The sequence below is a fragment of the Chiloscyllium plagiosum genome, unplaced genomic scaffold, assembly GCF_037043375.1.
Source record: "Chiloscyllium plagiosum isolate Xiang-an unplaced genomic scaffold, Cpla_swu_hap1 HiC_scaffold_35, whole genome shotgun sequence".
Classification (NCBI taxonomy): Eukaryota; Metazoa; Chordata; class Chondrichthyes; order Orectolobiformes; family Hemiscylliidae; genus Chiloscyllium; species Chiloscyllium plagiosum.
The window spans coordinates 23,756,551-23,782,817 of NW_028270173.1; the positions used below are offsets into that span (position 1 = coordinate 23,756,551).

The 26,267-nt window shown below is 52.3% G+C and overlaps 1 protein-coding gene across 20 annotated transcripts in view; it reads left to right on the forward strand.

Annotated features, from left to right (window-relative positions):
* Window positions 1-26,267, forward strand: part of LOC122541389 (ras/Rap GTPase-activating protein SynGAP-like) — a 1,066,559-nt gene that overhangs the window by 640,382 nt on the left and 399,910 nt on the right. For all 20 annotated transcript variants that reach the window (XR_015753055.1, XR_015753056.1, XM_087979364.1 and 17 more), the window contains one exon: window positions 5,866-5,987. Coding sequence is in view for 18 of the 20 variants with exons in the window: in XM_087979364.1 (XP_087835490.1) it covers window positions 5,866-5,987 (122 nt within the window). In the remaining 2 variants the exon portion in view is untranslated. The remainder of the gene's footprint in view (window positions 1-5,865; window positions 5,988-26,267) is intronic.

A 26,267-nucleotide genomic window follows, 5' to 3' on the forward strand; every position in this document is an offset into this window, starting at 1 on the left:
GTACAAAAACACTCCCTTAGTACTCAGAGGCGTAGTGACCAGGTACAGAAACACTCCTTCAGTACTCAGAGGACACAGTGACTAGGAACAAAAAGACTCCCTCAGTACTCAGAGGCATAGTGACTAAGTTCAGAAACACTCCTTTAATGCTCAGAGGGTACTCTCTTAAATAATATTATTTAATATAAATTTGGAACCGAAGGTGAGCTGAAATTAGTCTCAAACATGGAGAAATTCAGGCTCTCATATCCTATCCAAGTATTGCTCATCCTTAGTATAATGAAAGGATCACCATTCAATTATCGTATTTCCTGAGCTGGCTGTGCTCTTCCAGAACCACACTCTTCGACTTTGGTCTCCAGCATCAGCAGTCCTCATTTTCTCCAGGTTATTAAGAAAGGCAAGAGATGAGGTTGCTGGGTAATAAGACTTGCCTATTTTTATACTTGAACATCCAAGGAATAAATGCCGAAGTTTCATTTGCCTTCTTAATTACTAAAACCTATGTGCTAAATTTTAGTGTTTCATGTACAAGAACACCCAGATACTTCTGTGCTGCATTTTTTGGAGTCTCTCTCCTTTTAAATAATTGTCTATCTTTGAATTTTAATCCAAAGTTCATGACATCACACCTTCCAAAATTAAACTCCATCCGCCAAGTTTTTTCTCATTAACTCAATGTATGCTGTCTCAGTGGTTAGCACTGCTGCCTCACAGAGTCAGAGACCTGGATTCAATTCCACCCTCAGGTGACTGTCTGTGTGGAGTTTTCATATTTACTCCTTTTCTATGTCGATTTCCTCTGGGTGCTCCAATTTCTTCCCACAGTCCAAAGATGTGCAGATTCAGTGGATTGGCCATGCTAAATTGCTTGTAGTGTCCATGGATACGCAGATTAGGTGGTTTAGCCGTGGGAAATGCTAACAGGGATGGAGTAGGTCTGAGTGGGATTCTCTCTGGAGGGTCAGTGTAGACTTGATGGGCTGAATGACCTGCATCCACACTGTAGGGATTCTGTGTTCCATCTGTATCTCCTTGCAGATTCCTTATGCCTTCATCACAACAACCCACTTATTTTTGTACCATCAGCAAATTTGGATACATTACACTCTGCCCTTTCCTCCAAGTCATTAGTATAAGTAGTGAATAATTCTAGCTCTCGGTCTGATCCTTGTGGCAGTCCATGTACATCTAACCAAAAAAGACCCATCAATCTCTGTCTTCTGTGTATTAACCAATTCTCATTCCACTTCAATACATTATACTCAATTCCATGTATTCCTATCTTATACATTAACCTTTTATGTGGCACCTTACCGAAAGTCTTTGGTAAATCCAAATATATTGCATCTACTCGTTCCCCATTATCAACTCTGCTTGTTATATAACGACCAGATAATCTGTTTTTGTGATAATGTTTTAAAATCGTTCATGGGTTGTGGGAGCCAGATAACGGTGGCTTGCTGTGCTATTTCAGAGGGTGCTGAGGGTTTGGAACAGATAAGAACAGCCGATTTCTTTCACCAAAGGACATGAATGAACCAGATAGGATTTTACAACAATCAACAATGACTTCATGGTTTCCATTCCTGAAATTAATTCCAGATTTTATAAATTGAACATAAATTTTACTAATCATTTCACTAGTTGTTAGCCTGAGCCTCTAAGTCAGTAGTTCAGTGATGTTACCATAATGCCACTGCTCTGACGAGAAGATTCAGGAAAAATATTAGCCTACACCACTAACAGTGCAGCTCTCTCTCAGTATACCATCCTTAACAGTACTGAGGGTGTAGCTGACCCGCATCCACTGCACTAGTTAAAGAAAGCAGACTAACACACCACCACCACAGATGTATTGAGGGACAGGCAATAAGTCATGGCCATTCAGTGATGTCCACATTCTGTGAATGAATTTTTTTTTACAGTCCTCTACAAAACAATGAGATAAGCAGATAATCTGCCTTCATATTGTTGTTAATAGTTACAACAGCCCCAGAAAATGGGAGCGATAGCTGGTTGTTGAACTCAGCTTTGAAGCTGAAAAGCAGCAAAGTGTCTAATGGAAAGATGAGATGCTGTTCTGCGAGCTTCTGTTGAGCCTCACTGGGTCTGTGTAGGAGGCCAGGGGCAGAGAGGTCAGAGCAAGAGTGGGAGGGAAAATTAGAATGGCAAAAAGCCAGGAGTCTGGGATCACATGCTTGCAGACTGAATGGAGGTGTTCAGTCAAGTGGTCGTCCAATCTGTATTTGGTCTCCACAGTGTCCAGCAGGCCATATAGTAAGTAGCAAATGAATACATTGAAAGAAGGACAGGCAAATCACTGGGCAGATTGCATCTTTTGCCCTTTAATAATTATACAAGGCAATTATATAGGATACTGTTTTTAAAAAAGTACGCACCACCCTCAAGTGGTACCCCTCAGGTCTCTTTTAAATCTTTCCCCTCTCACCTTAAACTTGTGCCCCAATTTTTGAACTCCCCGACCCTGTAGGAAAGACCTTATCTATGTCACTCATGATTTTATAAACCTCTATAAGGTCACCCCTCAACCTCCTACAAACCAGGCAAAAGTATCCTAGCCCATCCTTTAACTCAACCCTTCCAGTCTAGGTTGTATCTTTGTAAGTCATTTTTGCCCCCTATCTAGTTTAGTGGCAGGACAACGAGAATTGTACGCAGTACTCCAAATATGGCCTTGACTATTTCTTGTATAACCATGAAATAACATCCCAACTCCTATACTCAATGCTATGATAATGAAGGCAAGTGTGCCAAACTCTTTCTTCACTACCATGTCTACCTGTGTTGCCCTATGTTCAATAACACTTCCCAGAGCCAGACCATTAACTGTGTCAGTCCTGTCCAGATTTGTCTTACCAAAACGTAACTCCTCGCGTTTATCTGAATTAAACTGCATCTGCCATGCCTAGGCCCACTCGGCCCAGTTGATCAAGATCCTGCTGTACTCTGAGGTAACCTTTTTCACTGTCCACGATACCATCAAATTTTTTGTCATCCACAAACTTCCTAACCATGCCTCCTATATTCTAAAATTGTTTATATAAACGGCAATCTGCAGTGGACCCAGCATTGATCCTTGCAGTACACCAATGGTCACAGGTCTCTTGTGTGACCAACAACTCTCTACCACCACTCTCTGTCTCCTGCTGTCAAGCTAATTTTGTATCCAGTTGGCAAACTCTCCCGGGATCCCTTATGATCTAACCTTACACACCAGTCTACCATGCAGAACCTTGTCAAAGGCCTTGCTAATGTCCATGTAGTCAATGTCTACTGCTTTACCTTCATCCATCTTCTTAGTTTCCTCTTCAAAAAAAACATCTTCAAGTTTGTGAGACACAATTTCCCTCATGTTAGGAAATTCTCACAGAGACAAAGCAAAGGTCTGAGGGTGAGCAGGCTGCCTGTCAAAGGGCTGGAGATAGATGGGAAGAAGATTTAGATTACTTACAGTGTGGAACCAGGCCCTTCAGTCCAATAAGTCCACACCGACCCTCCAAAGAGCGACCCACCCAGACCCATTCCCCTACACCTAGCACCACGGGCAATTTAGCATGGCCAATTCACCTGACCTGCACATCTTTGGACTGTGGGAGGAAACCGGAACACCCGGAGGAAACCCACGCAGACACGGGGAGAATGTACAAACTCCACACAGACAGTTGCCCTTTTCCACTCAATTTGGCTCCATGAGCTCAGGTTTTGGACTGTTAAGAAAAAGAAAGATAGAGTTCAAAGTAAAAAGATTTAGAGGAAAGTATAGAAAACATAATGTGGTTATTTCCTCATGTTTGTTAAGCTGCTCCTGGCAGGATCTTGGGAATGAATTCAATGACTGTCTTTTTTTGGTAAAAGAGATTAGCCGAAACAATGAGACTATAAATGAGTGTGGTCACATTGGCCCATCACTATAGGCATATCAGATGAATATTATGTTGGCCATAAAGCAAGTGGTCCATCACTTTCTGCTATGGCTTGTGCCAGGACACTAGGGGAGTGGCGCAAGATCACTGCCATTAGGGCTGTCACTGCATTGGATGCCAGTTGGTTAGGCATAGACCACATCCTTTATGGGCTTGCTAAATGAACCCCAGCCTGCCTACTGCCACACCATAGTGAGTAGAGAGACCCCAGATTCAATTCTTCAGTACTCATATGCTCATTTATAGCTGTTATCATCTGATATGATTCTGGCTTGAGAGAGAAGAAAACTGAGTGATATGGAAAGGAGAATAGGAAGAGGCAATCACAATGGAGAATATAAACACCAGCAAAGACAGGTTGGGCTGAATGGCCTATTTCTGTCATTTAGCTTCCATGGGGTTTAGTTTGGTAAAAGGGTGAAAAGTGGCATTAAATGTGTATTTGAGATGCACCTGTTTGAAAGGGTTGGTTTTAGAATGCAACTTTAGCTCTATTTGCTGATTTCTGTGAACCTGTGCTGAAACAACTTGTGCATTCAAGCAATGGTCATGGGACAGTACATCTGGCCTCTAAACACCCACGTCCGCTAGCCATCACTTACTGACATTTAGTGGCAAGTTTCAGTGTGGCTCAAGACCTGAGGGAAAAAGTGCACAGGATATTAGATGCGATACTAAAGGTTCTGAAGGGTGGTCTGGATAAGGAGGAATGATGTCTACCACATGGGGCAAGGAATCCTCCTGAAGACAAAGGAAGACTCCAAACAAGACATCCATCACGAAAGAATCCATTCCTCCTATAAGATGGAATAGAAAATATTAACTCTCCTTTTAGATGAAGTACACAGAAAAATATATGGCAAATGTACATGAAACTGTTGTGGTTCTGTTCGCCGAGCTGAAAGTTTTTGTTGCAAACGTTTCGTCCCCTGGCTAGGCGACATCATCAGTGCTTGGGAGCCTCCTGCGAAGCGCTTCTTTGATGTTTCCTCCGGTGTTTATAGTGGTCTGTCCCTGCCGCTTCCGGTTGTCAGTTTCAGCTGTCCGCTGTAGTGGTTGGTATATTGGGTCCAGGTCGATGTGTTTGTTGATGGAGTTTGTGGATGAATGCCATGCCTCTAGGAATTCCCTGGCTGTTCTCTGTCTGGCTTGCCCTATGATAGTAGTGTTGTCCCAGTCGAATTCATGTTGCTTGTTGTCTGCGTGTGTCACACGCAGACAACAAGCAACATGAATTCACACACAGACAACAAGCAACATGAATTCACACGCAGACAACAAGCAACATGAAAGAGCCCCTCATGAGGGAGGTGGAATTCAGAGAGTCACAGAGTTGTTACAGCTTTGTGAACGGATCACCTTGCCAAATGAGCAGATTCACCTCATCCCCCGCTTCCTCACTCCCCACAGCCTTGCACTTTCTTTCTTTTCAGATAATAATAGTTTCCCTTCAAGTGCCTCGATTAGGCAGTGTGTTCCAGACCTTACCGAGTCGCTGAGTGGAATAGTTTCTCTTCATGTCTCCTCTGCTTCCATTGCTAATCAACTTAAATCTGACTTTATGTTCTGAACCCTTTAACCTCTGGTAACAGTTTCTCCAGGTCTATTTTGTCTAGTCTGCACGTGATTTTGAACCACTCCATCAAATCTCTTCTCAACAACCTCTTCTCCCGGAAAAATCATTCTGAACTTCTCAAACCTAAGAACATAACTGAAACTCCTCATCCCTGGAACCAGCCTTGTGAATCTTCTGCACCCTTTCTAGCTTAAGGTGGGAAGAGATAATTGGGAGTGGGAGGTGGGAACATGTGGCATACTAACGCAGCAGGGAACATTTGAGACAAACATATCGTGTCAGTGCTGTGGATTCAACGTCATTCTACTTGCTTCTGAATATTCTCTTCGTTTCTTTTATCAGCAGGGATTTCTGAGCCGCAGGCTCAAAGGTTCTATAAAGCGAACTAAGAGTCAGCCCAAACTGGATCGAACCAGCAGCTTCCGGCATATTCTGCCCCGATTCCGGAGTGCAGACCATGACAGGTCAGAAAATAAGGAGTTTTGCTCCATTTATTTTACTTTCTGCATTCAGTAAAGCTACAGGTGGATATTTTAATAGTTTTATTTGTTACTCCAATCTGCTGGCATTGACCCATTTGCTTGTGTGAGAGACAAAGTGCGTGCAAGTTTAGGTACGTGCATGTGTGAATGATTGAATGTGGGCATGTGTGCCCAGCTTTGTGAATATGGATGTATTATTACATGGGTACCCCTATGCATGGACAGGTATAAATGCAACGGAAGGGGTGTATATGTGGGTGCCCAAAAGTGTGCAGCTAAATCTCCTATAGACTCATAGGTATAAGGTAAAGTTGGTGTAATCCCAGAAATCGTAGAGCTGCTCTCTCATCACAGTGAGATGGCTATTGAAATGAGAGGTTGAGAAGGAGAGTCATTCTTGGTGACCTCAACCACTGTGGGATTGGAACCCATGCTGTTGGTATCACTCTGCATTGTAACCAGCCAACCAGACAATCGAGCTAACCAATCCTGACGCAATACTTAGAAAGCTAGTGCCTCCAAATAAACCTGTTGGACTATAATCTGGTGTTGTGTGATTTTTAACTTTGTCCACCCCAGTTCAACACCCGCATCTCTAAATCATAACAAATCCCAGTTCACTGTACTCAATGACTTAGAGAAACAGAACCAGAGAGTCCACCACTGACACTAACCACAGAATCCATCATTTACACTGACATTAGGGTTTGTCAGTGAGAGACATTTACATGGAGAGTCCATCACAGTTACTGATCTTGGGAGACAATGACTGTCATCGATGCATCCAGCTTATCAATAAGAGACACTCACCTATCAAATTCTTCAAAGAGAGACACTCACCAATAAAGATCATCACTGAAACTGGCCCATTGAATTCATTGCAAAGACACACTGACCAATATAGTCCATCACTGATATTCAAGCTTAGAGTCCATCACAGTTGTAGACAATAGAGATTGTTACTGAGAGAAAATGACCCATAAGGATCATCACTGATAGGGGCCCATAGAATCTGCTTCTGAGAGACACTGACCATAGAGTCCATCAGCAATTCTCACCTACAGAGTCCATCACTGAGAGACACTGACCCATATAAGCTTTCACTGATACTGATCCATACAGTCCAACATGGACACTAACATTATGTAAGTCACTGAGTCGCTGACCGATGGAGTCCATCAACAACAGTAAATCGTAGAACCTATCACTGACATGAAACCAGAGAATTAATCACTGAGAGATGCTGACCCATACCATTCTTCACTGACACTGATCCAAAGGGTCTGTTAATGAGAGACACTCAGCCACACTGTCCATGATTAACACTAACCTTTAGAGTCTATCAATGTCAGTAACCTACAGAATAGTCATGGAGCGACACTGACCCGAAGAATTGCTCACTGACACAAATTGACAAAATTCATCACTGAGACACAATGCCCCATAAAGCCCAGAACTGAAAGATACATGCTCACACAGTTCATGGTTGACACTGACCCATCAAGTCTACATCTGATCCGGACACACAGAATCATTTCTGAGAGACCATTCCATAGTGGCCACCTCAGATATTAATCCATTGCGTTCAGGAGGCACTGGCAATACTGACTCTTGGCCCCCGTCACTGACACATGCCCCATTGAGTCACTCACAGACAGTTCCCTGTTGAGTCAGTTCCTGATGCTCTTCCACCTGTCCGTCGCTAATGCTGCCACACGGACACCATCACTAACAATCCCCCACACCGTCCATCACTGAGACTACACCCACACAGTCCATCACCGGCGCTCACCCACACAATCCATCACTGACTCTCTGTCGAGTCCATCACTGACGGTCACCCGCACAGTCTGTCACTGACAATCCCTATCGAGTCCACTACAGATGCTCACCCACACAGTCCATCACTGACACTCCCTGTCAAGTCCATCAATGATGCTCATCCGCACAGTCTGCCACTGACACTCCCTGTCGAGCCCATCACTGACGCTCATCCATACAGTCCGTCACTGACACTCACCCATATAGTCCGTCACTGACACTCACTCACACAGTCCGTCAGTGATACTCACCCACACAATTCGTCACTGATGCTCACCCACACAGTCCATCACTGACAGTCACCCGCACGGTCCGTCACTGACCCTCAACCATACAGTCCATCACTGACGCTCACCCACACAGTCCGTCACTGACACTCAACCATATAGTCCATCACGGACACTCACTCACACAGTCCGTCAGTGATACTCACCCACACAATTCGTCACTGATGCTCACCCATACAGTCCATCACAGACGCTCACCCACACAGTCCATCACTGACACTCCCTGTCGAGTCCATCACTGACGCTCATCCGCACAGTCTGCCACTGACACTCCCTGTCGAGCCCATCACTGACGCTCATCCATACAGTCCGTTACTGACACTCACCCATATAGTCCGTCACTGACACTCACTCACACAGTCCGTCACTGACGCTCACCCACACAGTCTGTCACTGACGCTCACCCACACAGTCCGTCACTGACGCTCACCCACACAGTCCGTAACAGGCGCTCACTCACACAGTCAGTCACTGACATTCACCCACACAGTACGTCATTGACACTCACCCACACTGTCCGTCACTGACGCTCACCCACATGGTCCGTCAGTGACACCCACCCACACAGTCCGTCACTGATACTCACCCACACTGTCTGTCAGTGACACTCACCCACACATTCCTTCACTGACGCTGACCGACACAGTCTGTCACTGATACTCGCCCACACAGTCCGTCACTGACGCTCGCACACACAGTCCGTCAGTGACACTAACCCACACAGCCTGTCACTGACGCTCACCCGCAGAGTCCGTCACTGACGCTCACCCACACAGTCTGTCACTGACGCTCACCTATACAGTCCATCACTGACGCTCACCTATACAGTCCGTCACTGACGCTCACCCACACAGTCTGTCACTGACGCTCACCCATACAGTCCATCACTGACGCTCACCCATACAGTCCATCACTGGCACGCACCCACACAATCCATCACTGATTCTCACCCATACATTCTGTCACTGACGCTCACCCACACAGTCCATCACTGGCATGCACCCACACAGTCCGTCACTGACGCTCACTCACACAGTCTGTCACTGACGCGAACCCACACAGTCCATCACTGACGCTCACCCACACAGTCTGTCACTGACGCTCACCCACACAGTCTGTCACTGACGCTCACCTATACAGTCCATCACTGACGCTCACCTATACAGTCCATCACTGGCACGCACCCACACAATCCGTCACTGATTCTCACCCACACACTCTGTCACTGACGCTCACCCACACAGTCCATCACTGGCACGCACCCACACAGTCCGTCACTGACGCTCACCCACACAGTCCATCACTGGCACGTACCCACACAGTCCGTCACTGACGCTCACCCACACAGTCTGTCACTGACGCTCACCCACACAGTCCATCACTGACGCTCACCCACAGAGTCCATCACTGGCACGCACCCACACAGTCCATCACTGATTCTCACCCACACAGTCCGTAACAGTCGCTCACTCACTCAGTCAGTGACTGACATTCACCCACACATTACGTCACTGACGCTCACCCACACAGTCCGTCATCGATGCTTACTATCATAGTCCATCACTGATGCTCACCCGCACAGTCCGTCAGTGACACTCGCCCACACAGTCTGTCAGTGACACTAACCCACACAGCCCATACTGACACTCGCCCACACAGTCCGTCAGTGACACTCGCCCACACAGTCTGTCAGTGACACTAACCCACACAGCCTGTCACTGACGCTCACCCGCAGAGTCCATCACTGACGCTCACCCATACAGTCCGTCACTGACGCTCACCCACACAGTCTGTCACTGACGCTCACCTACACAGTCTGTCACTGACGCTCACCCACACAGTGCATCACTGACACTCCCTGTCAAGTCCATCAATGACGCTCATCCACACAGTCTGCCACTGACACTCCCTGTCGAGCCCATCACTGACGCTCATCCATACAGTCCATCACTGACACTCACCCATATAGTCCGTCACTGACACTCACTCACACAGTCCGTCAGTGATACTCACCCACACAATTCGTCACTGATGCTCACCCACACAGTCCATCACTGACAGTCACCCGCACGGTCCGTCACTGACCCTCAACCATACAGTCCATCACTGACGCTCACCCACACAGTCCGCCACTGACACTCAACCATATAGTCCATCACGGACACTCACTCACACAGTCCGTCAGTGATACTCACCCACACAATTCGTCACTGATGCTCACCCATACAGTCCATCACAGACGCTCACCCACACAGTCCATCACTGACACTCCCTGTCGAGTCCATCACTGACGCTCATCCGCACAGTCTGCCACTGACACTCCCTGTCGAGCCCATCACTGACGCTCATCCATACAGTCCGTTACTGACACTCACCCATATAGTCCGTCACTGACACTCACTCACACAGTCCGTCACTGACACTCACCCACACAGTCCGTCACTGACACTCACCCATATAGTCCATCACTGACACTCACCCACACAGTCCGTCACTGACGCTCACCCACACAGTCCGTAACAGGCGCTCACTCACACAGTCAGTCACTGACATTCACCCACACAGTACGTCATTGACACTCACCCACACTGTCCGTCACTGACGCTCACCCACATGGTCCGTCAGTGACACCCATCCACACAGTCTGTCACTGATACTCACCCACACTGTCTGTCAGTGACACTCACCCACACATTCCTTCACTGACGCTGACCCACACAGTCTGTCACTGATACTCGCACACACAGTCCGTCACTGACACTCACCCACACAGTCCACCACTGATCCTCGCCCACACAGTCCGTCACTGACGCTCGCCCACACAGTCCGTCAGTGACACTAACCCACACAGCCTGTCACTGACGCTCACCCGCAGAGTCCGTCACTGACGCTCACCCACACAGTCTGTCACTGACGCTCACCCACACAGTCCATCACTGACGCTCACCTATACAGTCCATCACTGACGCTCACCTATACAGTCCATCACTGGCACGCACCCACACAATCCGTCACTGATTCTCACCCATACACTCTGTCACTGACGCTCACCCACACAGTCCATCACTGGCACACACCCACACAGTCCATCACTGGCACGCACCCACACAGTCCGTAACAGTCGCTCACTCACTCAGTCAGTGACTGACAATCACCGACACAGTACGTCACTGACGCTCACCCACACAGTCCGTCATCGATGCTTACTATCATAGTCCATCACTGATGCTCACCCGCACAGTCCATCAGTGACACTCGCCCACACAGTCTGTCAGTGACACTAACCCACACAGCCTGTCACTGACGCTCACCCGCAGAGTCCATCACTGACGCTCACCCACACAGTCCGTCACTGACGCTCACCCACACAGTCTGTCACTGACGCTCACCTACACAGTCTGTCACTGACGCTCACCCACACAGTCCATCACTGGCACGCACCCACACAGTCCGTCACTGACGCTTACCCATATAGTCCGTCACTGATGCTCACCCACACAGTCCATCACTGACACTCACCCGCACGGTCCGTCACTGACCCTCAACCATACAGTCCATCACTGACGCTCACCCACACAGTCCGTCAGTGATACTCACCCACACAATTCGTCACTGATGCTCACCCATACAGTCCATCACAGACGCTCACCCACACAGTCCATCACTGACACTCCCTGTCGAGTCCATCACTGACGCTCATCCGCACAGTCTGCCACTGACACTCCCTGTCGAGCCCATCACTGACGCTCATCCATACAGTCTGTTACTGACACTCACCCATATAGTCCGTCACTGACACTCACCCACACAGTCCGTCACTGACACTCACTCACACAGTCCGTCACTGACACTCACTCACACAGTCCGTCAGTGATACTCACCCACACAATTCGTCACTGATGCTCACCCATACAGTCCATCACTGATGCTCACGCACACGGTCCGTCACTGATGGTCAGCCGCACAGTCCGTCACTTACGTTCATCCATACAATCCGTCACTGGCACGCACACCCCACAGTCTGTCACTGACGCTCACTCACACAGTCCATCACTGACACTCACTCACAAAGTCTGTCACTGACGCTCACCCATACAGTCCATCACTGACGCTCACCCACACAGTCTGTCACTGACGCACACCCACACAGTCCATCACTGACACTCACCCACACAGTCCATCACTGACGCTCACCCATACAGTCCATCACTGGCTCGCACCCACACAATCCGTCACTAATGCTCACCCACACACTCTGTCACTGACGCTTACCCACACAGTCCATCACTGACGCTCACCCGTACAGTCCATCACTGACGCTTACTATCATAGTCTGTCACTGATGCTCACCTGCACAGTCTGTCAGTGACACTCGCCCACACAGTCTGTCAGTGACACTAACCCACACAGTCCATCACTGACGCTCACCTGCAGAGTCCATCACTGACGCTCACCCATACAGTCCATCACTGGCACGCACCCACACAGTCCGTCACTGACGCTCATCCACACAGTCTGTCACTGACGCTTACCCATACAGTCCGTCACTGGCACGCACCCACACAGTCCGTCACTGACGCTCACCCACACAGTCTGTCACTGACGCTCACCCACACAGTCCGTCACTGACGCTCACCCCCACAGTCTGTCACTGACGCTCACCCACACAGTCTGTCACTGACGCTCACCCACACAGTCCGTCACTGACACTCACCCACACAGTCCGTCACTGACACTCACCCACACAGTCCGTAACAGGCGCTCACTCACACAGTCAGTCACTGACATTCACCCACACAGTACGTCACTGACATTCACCCACACAGTACGTCACTGACGCTCACCCACACAGTCCGTCACTGACACTCACCCACAGTGTCCGTCACTGACACTCACCCACACTGTCCGTCACTGACGCTCACCCACATGGTCCGTCAGTGACACCCACCCACACAGTCCGTCACTGATACTCACCCACACTGTCTGTCAGTGACACTCACCCACACATTCCTTCACTGACGCTGACCCACACAGTCTGTCACTGATACTCGCCCACACAATCCGTCACTGACACTCACCCACACGGTCTGTCAGTGACACTCACCCACACAGTCCACCACTGATCCTCGCCCACACAGTCCGTCACTGACGCTCGCACACACATTCCGTCAGTGACACTAACCCACACAGCCTGTCACTGACGCTCACCCGCAGAGTCCGTCACTGATGCTCACCCACACAGTCCATCACTGACGCTCACCTATACAGTCCATCACTGGCACGCACCCTCACAATCCGTCACTGATTCCCACCCACACACTCTGTCACTGACGCTTACCCACACAGTCTGTCACTGACGCTCACCCACACAGTCCATCACTGGCACGCACCCACACAGTCCATCACTGACACTCACTCACACCTTCCTTCACTGGCACGCACCCACACAGTCCGTCACTGACGCTCACCCACACAGTCCGTCACTGACTCTCACCCACGAGTCCACCACTGATTCTCGCCCACACAGTCCGTCACTGACGCTCGCACACACAGTCCGTCAGTGATACTAACCCACACAGCCTGTCACTGACGCTCTCCCGCAGAGTCCATCACTGACGATCACCCACACAGTCTGTCACTGACGCACTCCCACACCGTCCATCACTGACGCTCACCCATACAGTCCATCACTGGCACGCACCCACAAAATCCGTCACTGATTCTCACCCACACACTCTGTCACTGACGCTCACCCACACAGTCCATCACTGGCACACACCCACACAGTCCGTTACTGACGCTCACTCACACAGTCCGTCATTGACGCTCACCCATACAGTCTGTCATTGACGCTCACCCACACAGTCCATCACTGACGCTCACCCACACAGTCCGTCACTGACACTCACCCACACTGTCCATCACTGGCCCTCGCCCACACAGTCCGTCACTGATGCTCACCCGCACATTCCGTCACTGACCCTAACCCGCACAGTCCATCATTGACGCTCACTCATACAGTCTGTCATTGACGCTCCCCCACACAGTCTGTCACTGACGCTCACCCACACAGTCCATCACTGACGCTCACCCACACAGTCCGTCACTGACGCTCGCACACACAGTCCGTCACTGACCCTCACCAACACAGCCTGCCATTGACACTCACCCACACAGTCCGTCACTGACGCTCACCCACACAGTCTATCACTGACGCTCACCCACACAGTCCGTCACTGACACTCACCCACACATGTCTGTCAGTGACACTCACCCACACATTCCGTCACTGACCCTCACTCACACATTCCGTCACTGACCCTCACCCACACAGACTGTCATTGACCCTGACCCACACAGTCCATCACTGACACTTACTCACACAGTCCGTCACTGACGCTCACCCACAGAGTCCACCACTGATACTCACCCACACAGTCCATCACTGACGCTCACCCACAGAGTCCACCACTGATCCTCGCCCACACAGTCCGTCACTGACGCTCGCACACAGTCCGTCACTGATCCTCACCCACACAGCCTGCCATTGACGCTCACCCACACAGTCCGTCACTGACGCTCACCCACACAGTCTATCACTGACGCTCACCCACACCGTCCGTCACTGACACTCACCCACACAGTCCGTCACTGACACTCACCCACACTGTCTGTCAGTGACACTCACCCACACTCTGTCACTGACACTCACCAACACATTCCGTCACTGACGCTCGCACACACAGTCCGTCAGTGACACTAACCCACACAGCCTGTCACTGACGCTCACCCGCAGAGTCCATCACTGACGCTCACCCATACAGTCCGTCACTGACACTCACCCACACAGTCTGTCACTGACGCTCACCCACACAGTCCATCACTGACGCTCACCCATACAGTCCAGCACTGGCACGCACCCACACAATCCGTCACTGATTCTCACCCACACACTCTGTCACTGACGCTCACCCACACAGTCCATCACTGGCACACACCCACACAGTCCGTAACAGTCGCTCACTCACACAATCATTCACTGACATTCACCCACACAGTACGTCACTGACGCTCACCCACACAGTCCGTAAATGACACTCACCCACACTGTCCGTCACTGACGCTCACCCACATGGTCCGTCAGTGACACCCACCCACACAGTCCGTCACTGACACTCACCCACACTGTCTGTCAGTGACACTCACCCACACATTCCTTCACTGACGCTGACCCACACAGTCTGTCACTGACACTCGCCCAAACAGTCCGTCACTGACATTCACCCACACAGTCTGTCACTGACACTCACCCACACAGTCTGTCATTGACCCTTACCCACACAGTCCATCACTGACACTTACTCACACAGTCCGTCACTGACGCTCACCCACAGAGTCCACCACTGATCCTCACCCACACAGTCCATCACTGACGCTCACCCACAGAGTCCACCACTGATCCTCGCCCACACAGTCCGTCACTGACGCTCGCACACAGTCCGTCACTGATCCTCACCCACACAGCCTGCCATTGACGCTCACCCACACAGTCCGTCACTGACGCTCACCCACACAGTCTATCACTGACGCTTACCCACACCGTCCGTCACTGACACTCACCCACACAGTCCGTCACTGACACTCACCCACACTGTCTGTCAGTGACACTCACCCACACTCTGTCACTGACACTCACCAACACATTCCGTCACTGACGCTCACCCATACAGTCCGTCACTGACACTCACCCACACAGTCTGTCACTGACGCTCACCCACACAGTCCATCACTGACGCTCACCCATACAGTCCAGCACTGGCACGCACCCACACAATCCGTCACTGATTCTCACCCACACACTCTGTCACTGACGCTCACCCACACAGTCCATCACTGGCACACACCCACACAGTCCGTAAATGACACTCACCCACACTGTCCGTCACTGACGCTCACCCACATGGTCCGTCAGTGACACCCACCCACACAGTCCGTCACTGACACTCACCCACACTGTCTGTCAGTGACACTCACCCACACATTCCTTCACTGACGCTGACCCACACAGTCTGTCACTGACACTCGCCCAAACAGTCCGTCACTGACATTCACCCACACAGTCTGTCACTGACACTCACCCACACAGTCTGTCACTGACACTCACCCACAAAGTCTGTCACTGACACCCACCCACACAGTCCGTCACTGACGCTCACCCACACAGTCTGTCACTGACACTCACCCACACATTCGGTCTCTGACCCTCACCCACACATTCCGTCACTGACCCTCACCCATACAGTCCCTCACTGACACTCACCCATACTGTCTGTCAGTGACACTCGCCCACACAGTACGTCACTGGCGCTCACCCACACAGTCCGTCACTGACGCTTACTATCATAGTCCGTCACTGATGCTCACCCGCACAGTCCGTCAGTGACACTAACCCACACCGCCCATACTGACACTCACCCACACAGTCTGTCAGTAACACTAACCCACACAGCCTGTCACTGACGCTCACCCACAGAGTCCATCACTGACACTCACCCATACAGTCTGTCACTGACCCTCACCCACACAGACTGTCATTGACCCTTACCCACACAGTCCATCACTGACACTTACTCACACAGTCCGTCACTGACGCTCACCCACAGAGTCCACCACTGATCCTCGCCCACACAGTCCGTCACTGACGCTCGCACACACAGTCCGTCAGTGACACTAACCCACACAGTCTGTCACTGATGCTCACCCACATGTCCGTCACTGACGCTCACCCACATGGTCCGTCAGTGACACCCACCCACACAGTCCGTCACTGACACTCACCCACACTGTCTGTCAGTGACACTCGCCCACACAGTTCGTCACTGACGCTCACCCACACAGTCCATCACTGACGCTCACTCACACAGTCCGTCACTGACACTCACCCACACAGTCCATCACTGGCACGCACCCACACAGTCCGTAACAGTCGCTCACCCACACAGTCCGTAACAGTCGCTCACCCACACAGTCCGTCACTGACACTCACCCACATGTCCGTCACTGACGCTCACCCACATGGTCCGTCAGTGACACCCACCCACACAGTCCGTCACTGACACTCACCCACACTGTCTGTCAGTAACACTCGCCCACACAGTCCATCACTGACCCTCATCCAGACAGTCCATCACTAACCCTCGCCCACACAGTCCGTCACTGACGCTCACCCACACAGTCCATCACTGACCCTCGACCACACAGTCCGTCACTGACACTCACCCACACTGTCCATCACTGACACTCACCCACACAGTCCGTCACTGACACTCACCCACACTGTCCGTCACTGACACTCACACACACTGTCCGTCACTGACACTCACCCACACTATCCATCACTGACCCTCGCCCACACAGTCCGTCATTGACGCTCACCCACACAGTCCATCACTGACGCTCACCCATACAGTCCATCACTGGCACGCATCCACACAATCCGTCACTGATTCTTACCCACACACTCTGTCACTGACGCTCACCCACACAGTCCATCACTGGCACGCACCCACACAGTCCGTAACAGTCGCTCACCCACACAGTCCGTCACTGACACTCACCCACATGTCCGTCACTGACGCTCACCCACATGGTCCGTCACTGACGCTCACCCACATGGTCCGTCAGTGACACCCACCCACACTGTCCGTCACTGACACTCACCCACACTGTCTGTCAGTGACACTCGCCCACACAGTTCGTCACTGACGCTCACCCACACAGTCCATCACTGACCCTCATCCAGACAGTCCATCACTAACCCTCGCCCACACAGTCCGTCACTGACACTCACCCACACTGTCCATCACTGACACTCACACACACTGTCCGTCACTGACACTCACACACACTGTCCGTCACTGACACTCACCCACACTATCCATCACTGACCCTCGCCCACACAGTCCGTCATTGACGCTCACCCACACAGACCATCACTGACGCTCACCCATACAGTCCATCACTGGCACGCACCCACACAATCCGTCACTGACCCTCGCCCACACACTCTGTCACTGACGCTCACCCACACAGTCCATCACTGGCACGCACCCACACAGTCCGTAACAGTCGCTCACCCACACAGTCCGTCACTGACACTCACCCACATGTCCGTCACTGACGCTCACCCACATGGTCCGTCAGTGACACCCACCCACACAGTCCGTCACTGACACTCACCCACACTGTCTGTCAGTGACACTCGTCCACACAGTCCATCACTGACCCTCATCCAGACAGTCCATCACTAACCCTCGCCCACACAGTCCGTCACTGACGTTCACCCACACAGTCCATCACTGACCCTCGACCACACAGTCCGTCACTGACACTCACCCACACTGTCCATCACTGACACTCACCCACACAGTCCGTCACTGACACTCACCCACACTATCCATCACTGACCCTCGCCCACACAGTCCGTCATTGACGCTCACCCACACAGTCCATCACTGACGCTCACCCATACAGTCCATCACTGGCACGCACCCACACAATCCGTCACTGATTCTCACCCACACACTCTGTCACTGACGCTCACCCACACAGTCCATCACTGGCACGCACCCACATTCCTACACTGACGCTCACCCACACAGTCCATCACTGACACTCACTTACACATTCCTTCACTGACGCTCACCCACACAGTCCGTCACTGACACTCACCAGACAGTTTGTCACTGACCCTCGCCCACACAGTCCGTCACTGACACTCACCCACACTGTCCATCACTGACCCTCGCCCACACAGTCCGTCACTGACGCTTACCCACACAGTCCATCACTGACCTTCGCCCACACAGTCCATCACTGACCCTCGCCCACACAGTCCATCACTGACCCTCGCCCATACAATCCGTCACTGACACTCACCCACACTGTCCATCACTGACCCTCGCCCATATAGTTCGTCACTGACGCTCACCCACACAATCCGTCACTGACACTCACCCACACTGTCCATCACTGACCCTCGCCCACATAGTTCGTCACTGACGCTCACCCACACAGTCCATCACTGACCCTCGCCCAGACAGTCCATTACTGACCCTCGCCCACACAGTCCGTCACTGACGCACACCCACACAGTCCATCACTGACCCTCGACCACACAGTCCGTCACTGACACTCACCCACACTGTCCATCACTGACACTCACCCACACAGTCCGTCACTGACACTCATCCACACTGTCCGTCACTGACGCTCACCCACATGGTCCGTCAGTGACACCCTCCCACACAGTCCGTCACTGACACTCACCCACACAGTCTGTCAGTGACACTCGCCCACACAGTCCATCACTGACACTCACTCACACAGTCTGTCACTGACACCCACCCACACAGTCCGTCACTGACGCTCACCCACACAATCCGTCACTGACACTCACCCACACTGTCTGTCACTGACCCTCACCCACACATTCCGTCACTGACCCTCACCCACACATTCCGTCACTGACCCTCGCCCACACAGACTGTCATTGACCCTTACCCACACAGTCCATCACTGACACTTACTCACACAGTCCGTCACTGACGCTCACCCACAGAGTCCACCACTGATCCTCGCCCACACAGTCCGTCACTGACGCTCGCACACACAGTCCGTCAGTGATACTAACCCACACAGTCTGTCACTGATGCTCACCCGCAGAGTCCATCACTGACGCTCACTCATACAGTCCGTCACTGACGCTCACCCACACAGTCAATCACTGACGCTCACCCATACAGTCTGTCACTGACGCTCACCCACACAGTCCATCACTGGCACGCACCCACACAGTCTGTAACAGTCGCTCACTCACACAGTCAGTCACTGACATTCACCCACACAGTACGTCATTGACCCTCGCCCACACTGTCCGTCACTGACGCTCACCCACACTGTCCGTCACTGACACTCACCCACACAGTCCGTCACTGACACTCACCCACACAGTATGTCACTGACACTCACCCACACAGTCCATCACTGACGCTCACCCACACATTCCTTCACTGACGCTCACCCACACAATCCATCACTGACACTCCCCCACACAGTCCGTAACAGTCGTTCACTCACACAGTCCGTCACTGACACTCACCCACACAGTCCGTCACGGACGCTCACCCACACAGACCGTCACTGACGCTCATCCACACAGTCTGTCACTGACGCTCATCCACACAGTCTATCACTGACACTCACCCACACAGTCCGTCACTGACACTCACCTACACAATCCGTCATTGACGCTCACCCACACCGACCGTCACTGACACTCACCCACACAGTCCGTCACTGACTCTCACCCACACAATCCGTCACTGACACTCACCCACACAGTCCGTCACTGACACTCACCCACACAGTCCGTAACAGTCGCTCACTCACACAGTCCGTCACTGACACTCACCCACACAGTCCATCACTGACACTTGCCCACACAGTCCGTCACTGACACTCACCCACACAGTCCATCACTGACGCTCACCCACACAGTCTGTCACTGACGCTCACCCACACAGTACGTCACTGACGCTCACCCACACAATCCGTCACTGACCCTCACCCACACAGTCCGTCACTCACGCTCACCCACACAGTCTGTCACTGACGCTCACCCACATAGTCCATCACTGGCACGCACCCACACAGTCCGTAACAGTCGCTCACTCACACAGTCAGTCACTGACATTCACCCACACAGTCCGTCACTGACGCTCACCCACACAGTCCGTCACTGACACTCACCCACACAGTCCGTCATTGACACTCACCCACACAGTCCATCACTGACGCTCACCCACACATTCCTTCACTGACGCTCACCCACACAATCCATCACTGACACTCCCCCACACAGTCCGTAACAGTCGCTCACTCACACAGTCCGTCACTGACACTCACCCACACAGTCCGTCACGGACGCTCACCCACACAGACCGTCACTGACGCTCATCCACACAGTCTGTCACTGACGCTCATCCACACAGTCTATCACTGACACTCACCCACACAGTCCGTCACTGACACTCACCTACACAATCCGTCATTGACGCTCACCCACACCGACCGTCACTGACACTCACCCACACAGTCCGTCACTGACACTCACCCACACAATCCGTCACTGACACTCACCCACACAGTCCGTCACTGACACTCACCCACACAGTCCGTAACTTCGCTCACTCACACAGTCCGTCACTGACACTCACCCACACAGTCCATCACTGACACTTGCCCACACAGTCCGTCACTGACACTCACCCACACAGTCCATCACTGACGCTCACCCACACAGTCTGTCACTGACGCTCACCCACACAGTACGTCGCTGACGCTCACCCACACAGTCCGTCACTGACCCTCACCCACACAGTCCGTCACTGACGCTCACCCACACAGTCTGTCACTGACGCTCACCCACACAGTCCATCACTGGCACGCACCCACACAGTCCGTAACAGTCGCTCACTCACACAGTCAGTCACTGACATTCACCCACACAGTACGTCACTGACGCTCACCCACACAGTCCGTCACTGACACTCACCCACACAGTCCGTCATTGACACTCACCCACACAGTCTGTCACTGACACTCACCCACACAGTCTGTCACTGACGCTCACCCACACAGTCCATCACTGGCACGCACCCACACAGTCCGTAACAGTCGCTCACTCACACAGTCAGTCACTGACATTCACCCACACAGTACGTCACTGACGCTCACCCACACATTCCGTCACTGACCCTCACCCACACAGTCCGTCACTGACGCTCACCCACACAGTCTGTCACTGACGCTCACCCACACAGTCCGTCATTGATACTCACCCACACAGTCTGTCACTGACACTCACCCACACAGTCAGTCACTGACACCCACCCACACAGTCTGTCACTGATACTCGCCCAAACAGTCCGTCATTGACATTCACCCACACAGTCTGTCACTGACACTCACCCACACTGTCTGTCAGTGACACTCGCCCACACAGTCCGTCATTGACACTCACCCACACAGTCTGTCACTGACACTCACCCACACAGTCTGTCACTGACACCCACCCACACAGTCTGTCACTGACACTCGCCCAAACAGTCCGTCACTGACATTCACCCACACAGTCTGTCACTGACACTCACCCACACAGTCTGTCAGTGACACTCGCCCACACAGTCTGTCAGTGACACTCGCCCACACAGTCCGTCAGTGACACTCGCCCACACAGTCCGTCACTGACACTCACCCACACAGTCCGTCACTGACCCTCACTCACACAGTCCGTCATTGACGCTCACCCACACAGTCCGTCACTGACATTCACCCACAGTCCGTCACTGACCCACACGCACACAGTCCGTCACTGACTCTCACCCACACAGTCCGTCACTGACACTCACCCACACTGTCATTCAGTGACACTCACCCACACAGTCCGTCACTGACACTCACCCACACAGTCCGTCACTGACCCTCACGCACACAGTCCGTCACTGACACTCACCCACACATCCGTCACTGACACTCACCCACACTGTCTGTCAGTGACACTCGCCCACTCAGTCAGTCACTGTCGCTCATCCACACAGTCCGTCACTGATGCTCATCCACTCAGTCCGTCACTGACACTCACCCACACAGTCCGTCACTGAGACTCGCCCACACAGTCCGTCACTGAGACTCGCCCACACAGTCCGTCACTGACACTCACCCACACAGTCCGTCATTGACGCTCACCCATACAGTCTGCCATTGACGCTCACCCACACAGTCCGTCACTGACGCTCACCAATACAGTCTGTCACTGACACTACCCACACCGTTCGTCACTGACACTCACCCACACAGTCCGTCACTGATACCCACCCACACAATCCATCACTGACACTGCCCCACACAGTCCGTAACAGTCGCTCACTCAAACAGTCCGTCACTGACACTCACCCACACAGTCCGTCATGGACGCTCACCCACACAGTCCGTCACTGACGCTCATCCACACAGTCTGTCACTGACGCTCACCCACACCGACCGTCACTGACACTCACCCACACAGTCCGTCACTGACACTCACCCACACAATCCGTCACTGACACTCACCCACACAGTCCGTCACTGACACTCACCCACACAGTCCGTCACTGACACTCACCCACACAGTCCGTAACAGTCGCTCACTCACACAGTCTGTAACAGTCGCTCACTCACACAGTCCGTCACTGACACTCATCGACACAGTCCGTCACTGACACTCACCCACACAGTCCATCACTGACACTTGCCCACACAGTCCGTCACTGACACTCACCCACACTGTCCGTCACTGACACTCACCCACACGGTCTGTCAGTGACACTCACCCACACAGTCCGTCACTGACACTCACCCACACAGTCCGTCACTGACACTCACCCACACGGTCTGTCACTGACACTCACTCACACAATCCGTCACTGACACTCATCCACACAGTCCGTCACTGACACTCATCCACACAGTCCGTCACTGACACTCACCCACACCGAACGTCACTGACGCTCACCCACACAGTCCGTCACTGACACTCACCCACACAGTCCGTCACTGACACTCACTCATACAGTCCGTCACTGACACTCACCCACACTGTCCGTCACTGACACTCACCCACACGGTCTGTCAGTGACACTCACCCACACAGTCCGTCACTGACACTCATCCACACAGTCCGTAACATTCGCTCACTCACACAGTCCGTCACTGACACTCACCCACACAGTCCGTCACTGACACTTATCCACACAGTCCGTCACTGACGCTCACCCACACAGTCCGTCACTGACACTCACCCACACAGTCCGTCACTGACACTCACTCATACAGTCCGTCACTGACACTCATCCACACAGTCCATCACTGACGCTCACCCACACAGTACGTCACTGACGCTCACCCACACAGTCCGTCACTGACCCTCACCCACACAGTCCGTCACTGACGCTCACCCACACAGTCTGTCACTGACGCTCACCCACACAGTCCATCACTGGCACGCACCCACACAGTCCGTAACAGTCGCTCACTCACACAGTCAGTCACTGACATTCACCCACACAGTACGTCACTGACGCTCACCCACACAGTCCGTCACTGACACTCACCCACACAGTCCGTCATTGACACTCACCCACACAGTCTGTCACTGACACTCACCCACACAGTCTGTCACTGACGCTCACCCACACAGTCTGTCACTGACGCTCACCCACACAGTCCATCACTGGCACGCACCCACACAGTCCGTAACAGTCGCTCACTCACACAGTCAGTCACTGACATTCACCCACACAGTACGTCACTGACGCTCACCCACACATTCCGTCACTGACCCTCACCCACACAGTCCGTCACTGACGCTCACCCACACAGTCTGTCACTGACGCTCACCCACACAGTCCGTCATTGACACTCACCCACACAGTCTGTCACTGACACTCACCCACACAGTCTGTCACTGATACTCGCCCAAACAGTCCGTCATTGACATTCACCCACACAGTCTGTCACTGACACTCACCCACACAGTCTGTCAGTGACACTCGCCCACACAGTCCGTCAGTGACAACCACCCACACAGTCAGTCACTGACACTCACCCACACTGTCTGTCAGTGACACTCGCCCACACAGTCCGTCATTGACACTCACCCACACAGTCTGTCACTGACACTCACCCACACAGTCTGTCACTGACACCCACCCACACAGTCTGTCACTGACACTCGCCCAAACAGTCCGTCACTGACACTCACCCACACAGTCTGTCAGTGACACTCGCCCACACAGTCTGTCAGTGACACTCGCCCACACAGTCCGTCACTGACACTCACCCACACAGTCCGTCACTGACCCTCACTCACACAGTCCGTCATTGACGCTCACCCACACAGTCCGTCACTGACATTCACCCACAGTCCGTCACTGACCCTCACGCACACAGTCCGTCACTGACTCTCACCCACACAGTCCGTCACTGACACTCACCCACACTGTCATTCAGTGACACTCACCCAGACAGTCCGTCAGTGACACTCACCCACACAGTCCGTCACTGACACTCACCCACACAGTCCGTCACTGACTCTCACGCACACAGTCCGTCACTGACACTCACCCACACATCCGTCACTGACACTCACCCACACTGTCTGTCAGTGACACTCGCCCACTCAGTCAGTCACTGTCGCTCATCCACACAGTCCGTCACTGATGCTCATCCACTCAGTCCGTCACTGACACTCACCCACACAGTCCGTCACTGACACTCGCCCACACAGTCCGTCACTGACACTCACCCACACAGTCCGTCATTGACGCTCACCCATACAGTCTGCCATTGACGCTCACCCACACAGTCCGTCACTGACGCTCACCAATACAGTCTGTCACTGACACTACCCACACCGTTCGTCACTGACACTCACCCACACAGTCCGTCACTGATATCCACCCACACAATCCATCACTGACACTCCCCCACACAGTCCGTAACAGTCGCTCACTCAAACAGTCCGTCACTGACACTCACCCACACAGTCCGTCACGGACGCTCACCCACACAGTCCGTCACTGACGCTCATCCACACAGTCTGTCACTGACGCTCACCCACACCGACCGTCACTGACACTCACCCACACAGTCCGTCACTGACACTCACCCACACAATCCGTCATTGACGCTCACCCACACCGACCGTCACTGACACTCACCCACACAGTCCGTCACTGACACTCACCCACACAGTCCGTCACTGACACTCACCCACACAATCCGTCACTGACACTCACCCACACAGTCCGTCACTGACACTCACCCACACAGTCCGTAACAGTCGCTCACTCACACAGTCTGTAACAGTCGCTCACTCACACAGTCCGTCACTGACACTCATCGACACAGTCCGTCACTGACACTCACCCACACAGTCCATCACTGACACTTGCCCACACAGTCCGTCACTGACACTCACCCACACTGTCCGTCACTGACACTCACCCACACGGTCTGTCAGTGACACTCACCCACACAGTCCGTCACTGACACT